Here is a 6,735-nt window from a genome sequence, read left to right on the forward strand (position 1 = left end):
ACCAAAGATCAAGGACGCGGCGACACGGCCGTGCCACGGCAGCCGCCCGTGGGCATACAAATCAGTCTCCAGCGTGCTGCTGTCCAGCAACCTCGAATCTGTAGGGGAGGGGGGGCGGACACGACTCGCGGCAGTATTTTGAATTTGAGTGCAGTAACCGTTTTGGCCACATTCTTACATACAGCGCCTTTAAATATTCAGCCCCAAAATCAAAATGGTATTGCTTTATACTGTCAAAATAGTTAAAAAAAATATTGTCAGACAGTTAGCTAAGATATATAAGTTCATCAAACCAAGATTTATTGAAATTGTTCCAATATTTTAAGCCATTTTCAAATACATATGGTTTAAGCACTGGCTACGTTTGGAGCAGTATTACAGTAGCAGCAGAGAGGTGATTTTGGGGCCAGTGAGAAGAGACAGCATTCCTCTCATTAGCACAAATTATTACAAGCCTCCAGTGACAGGGAATGGAGCAGTTTATCGGCCCACCCCCTCACTGGCAGCACTAGTTAAACTGTGGTGTAACGAGAAGGACCAGGACAGGAGCGGAAAGGAGAGGATCCACTGGGGAAATCAGACAGAAAGATGGGGTCGTGAGAGGGTGAGGTCTCCATCAGGGCCTGCCGTTTCTTGCGTTCAGGCTTCTGGTAGTGGAAGTCAAAGGGTGGTCGCAGTGCTATAGGGCCTCCTATCTCTTCAGAAGATGAAGCAAAAGATCCAGCACCTGGCGGTCCTTGCTGCTGGTTTACTAGATCCTCAGCTGACTCACTGGACGATGACATGAGGGGGTTCAAGGGGTTGACCACAACAGGGGGATCAAAGGGCACAGGGTCAAAGGGTGCAGGGAGAATTGGCGTGGGGTCAAATGGCTCTGGTTGAACAACAGGGGGCAGTGTGGGGTCAGACGGAACAGGCAGCGGATCATTTCCTGGGTCATCGATCAGAGGCGGGAACGTTGGGATCATAGGGTCTAGTGGGAGGTCGTGACCCTGAGGCTGCACTGGTCTGAGGATGTCCACATTCTGCGGACAAAGAGACAAGATCACACCAAACTGATATTTGACAAATTCACTCTCACTGACTGCATAAAGAGTCTCAGTCATGCAATATAACATTACACACCACAGCCCTAAAAAGGAGTGAGAAGACAACATAATTATAGCACAGAACCGTACAATTTTGAATCTCACACATAAGTTTAAACACACACAAGCCCAACATATGTTTGAAGACACTAGACACAACGGAATAATTATATGGCCAGTGGCATTCATTCAGAACGTTGTCATTATAAAGGTTGCCTTGGTAAAATCTGAAACAAAACAGAGCATGAAACACTCATCAAATCTCAGTCAGGCAGTGGCTTATGACATTCCTAGTGAATCGACTGGCACTTCACATTACTTTTTGCTGGAGTTTTTACACATACTCACTTACTGACTTACAGCTTTTAATGGATGAGAATGTTCTGTCCTTTTTGGGGTGTAGATAGGTTTTTTTCTGCTACGAGTGTTAAAATTTTCTGCTGCTGTTTCCCTGATTTAATGTACTGTCAGAGAGAATCAAAATATTTTTTTTGGTAGTCAAATTATCCCCATAAATTGGATTTATTTCCTGTGTGTGTAAGAAAGAACATGAAAGCTCTGAAAACTGTAGAAACATGTTACCAGCAAGTAATTGGAGGATGGAATTTTTATTGTTTCACTTTCTCTTCCTTTCATCTTTAACTTTGGCATATTGTTCATGGATTTGTGTTGTAACTTTTTCTTTGGTCACACTTGAGAAATTACAGTTGACACAGTTGGCACCCCAGCGCTAAGGCATATTCCTTGTATGTGAAAACCTACTTGGCATTAAACCTGTCTGATTCTGGTGATAAATATTCCTTAACTGCTTCCTGTACCTGTGCTTTGAACATCTCACAGGACACCTGGACATCAGGATGGACATTCAAGTCTCCGTGCACAGATCCCACACAGAAACCTGCAGTCTGAGAGGAGAAAATGAGACATTTTATTGATGTCTTTCAGGATACTGGGTCACAGCAAGAAAAAAAGCATCAGGAAAGAAAAATGTAGAGTCAGTAATAAAATAACAAATTAAATAGGAGAAGACCTGTCAGGTTTCTTTAACCTTCTGAGGTCTACGGGGTCTGTGATCATTTTGACACTTTCTAAAATTTGAACAAATGTAAGCAGTATTTTCAGAGTCACGTGACATTTTTGTATTCAGCATAAGTTCAGCTACGTAGTATGTATTTCGATGATTTTATATATGTTTTTAAATAACAGGTACGGTAAATGAAACTTTTGTAAACTAGAATGTGCAAAAAACATTAAAAACTGCAGCCCTTCAGTACTGTCAGTTTTAAAAGTAGAAATTAATCTGTCATGCCATCAAGTTAACGCTGCTTCAGTGATAGTAAACATGCTGGCTGACTGATGTTTATTTAAGTTTTGTGAACATTAACATTAATTAGCGCCATTACTGTGTCAAATTCTCAGCATAGGACTCCATTTTATGAAATTAATTGAGCACCGTCAGACAAATATCCCGAGCAAGATTGGAATGATATCCCACACATGTTTTTGTGTCAATTTTCAAGTATTTAAGTATTACACTAACTTTACTTGTCTGATATGGTGTGTTTATTGTGTAGAGGTAATGCCTTGTGTTGAGTACCTCTGTGTCAGACTTGACTGTCAGTCGCTGGCAGGTGCCTCTCTCTGTCAGTCCCTCTGGACACTCTTGGACTGTGTACTCCACGAAGCTGGCTTTCACTGGCACAGACTGAGAAAACAACAGGGTAATAAAAAGGCAAATAACACAAAGGAATACATCTATGAAGGCAGAGAGAGAGAGGCGGTATGGCTTCTGTAATGTCATGGCTATGATCTTGGTTTTGGAGCTCACAAAAACATTTCCTAAGGTAAATGAATTAATTAGCAATATTCTGCTATTCAGCTTTCGTCCCCAAAGAAACTACTCAATTTCCTTTTTGCTCCCCAAAACAAAAAGCCTGGCAAGGCAGTACAAGTGTCTGTAGTAATTCTTTGCAACCTTGCCAGACTCATTATGGTATTTGTAGAGCAATAAAGGTACTCATCTGGCACACAGAAGCGCAAAGGTGCACTGCGCTGTCTGCTCATGCACACCCAGAGAATTTCCTTAAGTGTCATTTCCCAATAAATGCAACATTTAACACATTGTTGTGCAATGAAATCAGCCCTTCTGAACTTTATTTGTCCAATCAAATGTAATAACTGTATATCCAGTCATACCTGTGCTGCAGCTCTGGTGATCCTCTTCACCCCGAGCCCTGCACTCAGTGTGGACTGTCTCTTATAGTGAGCCAGAGTGACCTGAGCAGCAGTCAATGCCTGTGGGCTGTCTTCAGGGAGCAGGAGGGGGCAAGTTGGACAGGTCAGCTGGAGCTTCTCTGGAGTATCTACAGGAATCAGACAGATAATATAGGAGATTTAATGATCACATTTGCACTGAAATAACAACTAACAAGATAATGTATGCAGAATATGTTGGCAGAAAAGCATGGTCATTGAGCAGAAGCAGTAAATAGAAGTATTACACAAAAGCTAAATCAGCAATAAAATATGTTTTGGAGCATTTCGTGTTAATGATTGTATAAAGCCCCCATGCACCACTGATACACCCACACAGGTAATTAAATGTACTTCTTTAAGGGATCTAAAAACTAAATACTTAATCTGAGTTTGAGATAAGGGTGTAACTTGTAGGAAAGGCACAGGTGTAACTACTTGTATTAATCAAGGCTCAGTTCCATTTAGATGAACCAGTTAATAATGTTATTAGTTACACCCGTTTGTAACAAATGAAAATGTCTGCGGAGAAACCTCTATTCAAAGTAGATTCTGTTTTCTTCTTCTGATGACCCTTGTATACTGAGCAATGTTACTATCACAAATTTTACTTGTTGAGAAATTTAAACCAGCACCAGCCTTTTCTAGATCAGTGGGACGCTACCTTAATTCTTTAAGATACAAAACCATACTGTGTAGCATATACAGTAGCATAATGTGGCCAAATCCCTACTTTCTGGTATCAAATCTCCCTGTGATATTGTAAAGTAGAATTGGTCTTGTAATGTTCAGGCGGCTTTTATTCAATCTAATAATATGTTAATGTCACCTGGGACAAGAAAGCAGTCGTAGCTGTACAGGTAGGAGTATCCGTCTGGTGTGTGAAGAATGGTGGTGTTACAGTTGCCAGAGATTTGCTGGAAAGAATAAAAAAGAAATGAACCCTTATGACACTCAAAGCCACTTCTCTACAAAGATTTGGCAACATGTGGCATAACTAAAACAAGACAAGCTGACTTTAAATGTATGTGTGCTCCTGTACTTCTATCTTTGTGGGGACCAACGTTGTAGACCTGAGAATGAGGACATTTTTGTGTCCAGTCTTCCTTCTTCAATAGACTGTTTGTGGGTAGGACATTGGTTTTATGGTTTAATGTTAGAATTAGGTTTAGGCAAGTGTAAGAGGGGGCTATGCCGCAGAAAATCCCCTTTTCAAATGAGCTAATATTATGTAGAATATATAGAAATGTGTTTATATCAAAATCTAAACCATGAATTCAAGATAAAGCCTCTTTGAGTGCTTTCAAATAACATTACAATAACATTGTGACTTTCTTTACCTGCCCCTTTTTCCAGTGTAAGGGAGTCATTACAAGCAAAGTACAAGTACAAACATGGGTCATGTGTGTGTGTGTGTGTGTGTGTGTATGTCTTACTTACTGTTTCCATGAATGGTCTGACGTCACAGCGTTTCCATGGTTTTGGGCTACCTACATGACACTTGGTCTCCAGGACATCCAGGTCCAGGTAATACACATTACCTGCTGGGCCCTGACATTCACAATGCAAACACACGTAGTAATAAGAGAGAGACTATACAAACAATGTTGTGTGCTCAGAATTTCAAAAAGTACTGTTATCTGCACCAGTATTTTTGTTTATGGAATAAACAGAAGCATTACCCTCATTTTAGTGAATATCTGAGACTCAAATTTATGAGAAGTCTTCTGCCAAGTACCTTCATTTGTTCAGTTACATTTGTAAGGAACCATTTAGGAGGTGCTCTGTGTAATTCCCTATAACACTTTGGCCAATATCGATTTTAGCGGTAGCACTGAGAACAAATCTCAGCAATTTGAGCAGGTGTAATGGCAGCCTTTTCAGGTCATGAAGTTGAGCTGAGGCTTTTAAAACCTGATCTATCCCACAGCCGGGCTACAATAGCCTTCAGCAGCTGACAGCATGAAGTTCATAAAGCCTGTTGTGTAAGGTTTGTCCCAGCGGTCCTGCACCGAAATGACCTGGACTTTTATTAACAGTCACTTCAGTACTAAAGGCCTTTTTTCATGAGGCGTGAAAAGGGGGTGGCTTCTCATTTCATGACATAAAATTCTGTACATCAATTTTAATGTTACGTTTATTATAAGCGACATGCACTGATGCCAGTCATTCACAACTAAGTGAAAACAACAAATATTTATTGTTGTTTTTATTCCTCAGTGGTTGCACACTAATGTAATTGCTGCTATTTTTCATGTCTTTGATGTAGTCCACTGGTTCCCAAACTAGGGTCTGGGGACTACAATAAGTCCTTGAGAGGCAGAGTTTAATTTCATTATCATTTCCCTAGAGTGAGAGTCAGCACATTGTGACAATGTAAGAGGGTGATTTCTGATTTAAAGTTTGTCTGTGCACAGTTGTTTCTAACAACAAAACATAAATCTTCTCAAATGGGATCCCACTGACATGAAGATTGGCCACGGCTGGTTAAATCTATCAGTGTGTGATTTCCCTTCTTTTCACAGAAATGTTTTGATATTTTAGCAGCAACAGAAGGGAAAATAACCTTTCCACCCAACTCCCCTTGTTAAACATGAACAAATCACCCACTGACAAAATATTACAACAACCCCAGGCTGCTTCTCCCACTGGGCATTTGTCTCTGTACTGACCTGAGCATGCAGGTGGACATTTGCAATGCGGTTGAGGGCAAACTTGTAGCCATCGGTGCGATCCTCATTGATGTAAGTGACAGCCAGACGAGACAGCTTCTCCACTGTTTTGTCATTACAGGGGATGGGAGCAAGTTGGATGGGTGACAGTGCAAAACCCTCGCCGTACACACACTGAGTGTGAATGAACAGCAGGGATAATAGCAGTAATAATGTGCAGATGGATTTGTCCATAGTGGCCGAGGTTTCAGGCAGGAGCCAAAAGACAGAGCTGAGCTTAAAGTGAAGTTTGTTCTGTTTTGTTTGCGTTTGGGCTCTGCAGTGACTTTTGGAATCAAAACAGGACAGAGATGTTGAAATGATGCCAAGGACAAAGTTTATTTGATGTCAGAGGGCTGATACTTGTGAATGGACGTTCCAGTGATTTAACCCGGGGAACACTCATTCCTATAAAACAAGCAGCGTGAATGACAAAACTTTCATTCACAATAGGTTTATGGCCTATGCATGCACAAATAAGACTTGAGGTTTAGTCTCAATGCAGGGGGTGTTCTGTTTAATCCTGATCAAAAGATGCATGCAGTGTATTTAAGAGATCTAATTTAATGCAATAATCTCCATTTACATAACTTGTATCAAATAATTAGTCATATTTTGTGGCTGTAATATGGGGATCTCACCACAGGGGGTCACTGTGAGTCTGGTGTGCTGTACTGGAGGGA

General features: G+C 41.0%; 1 protein-coding gene across 1 annotated transcript; it reads right to left on the bottom strand.

Annotated features, from left to right (window-relative positions):
• Nucleotides 1-270: 270 nt before the first annotated feature.
• Nucleotides 271-6,321, bottom strand: si:ch211-262h13.5 (uncharacterized protein LOC571127 homolog). Its single transcript, XM_050055709.1, has 7 exons — nucleotides 6,014-6,321; nucleotides 4,782-4,892; nucleotides 4,171-4,258; nucleotides 3,285-3,451; nucleotides 2,686-2,793; nucleotides 1,907-1,993; nucleotides 271-1,025 (listed from the first exon to the last, which is right to left on the bottom strand). The coding sequence occupies exons 1-7, from the start codon at nucleotides 6,245-6,247 to the stop codon at nucleotides 513-515; spliced, it is 1,308 nt and encodes a 435-aa protein (XP_049911666.1). The 5' UTR covers nucleotides 6,248-6,321; the 3' UTR covers nucleotides 271-512.
• Between the last annotated feature and the right edge of the window lie 414 nt (nucleotides 6,322-6,735).

The sequence above is a fragment of the Epinephelus moara genome, chromosome 10 (assembly GCF_006386435.1).
Source record: "Epinephelus moara isolate mb chromosome 10, YSFRI_EMoa_1.0, whole genome shotgun sequence".
Classification (NCBI taxonomy): domain Eukaryota; kingdom Metazoa; phylum Chordata; class Actinopteri; order Perciformes; family Serranidae; genus Epinephelus; species Epinephelus moara.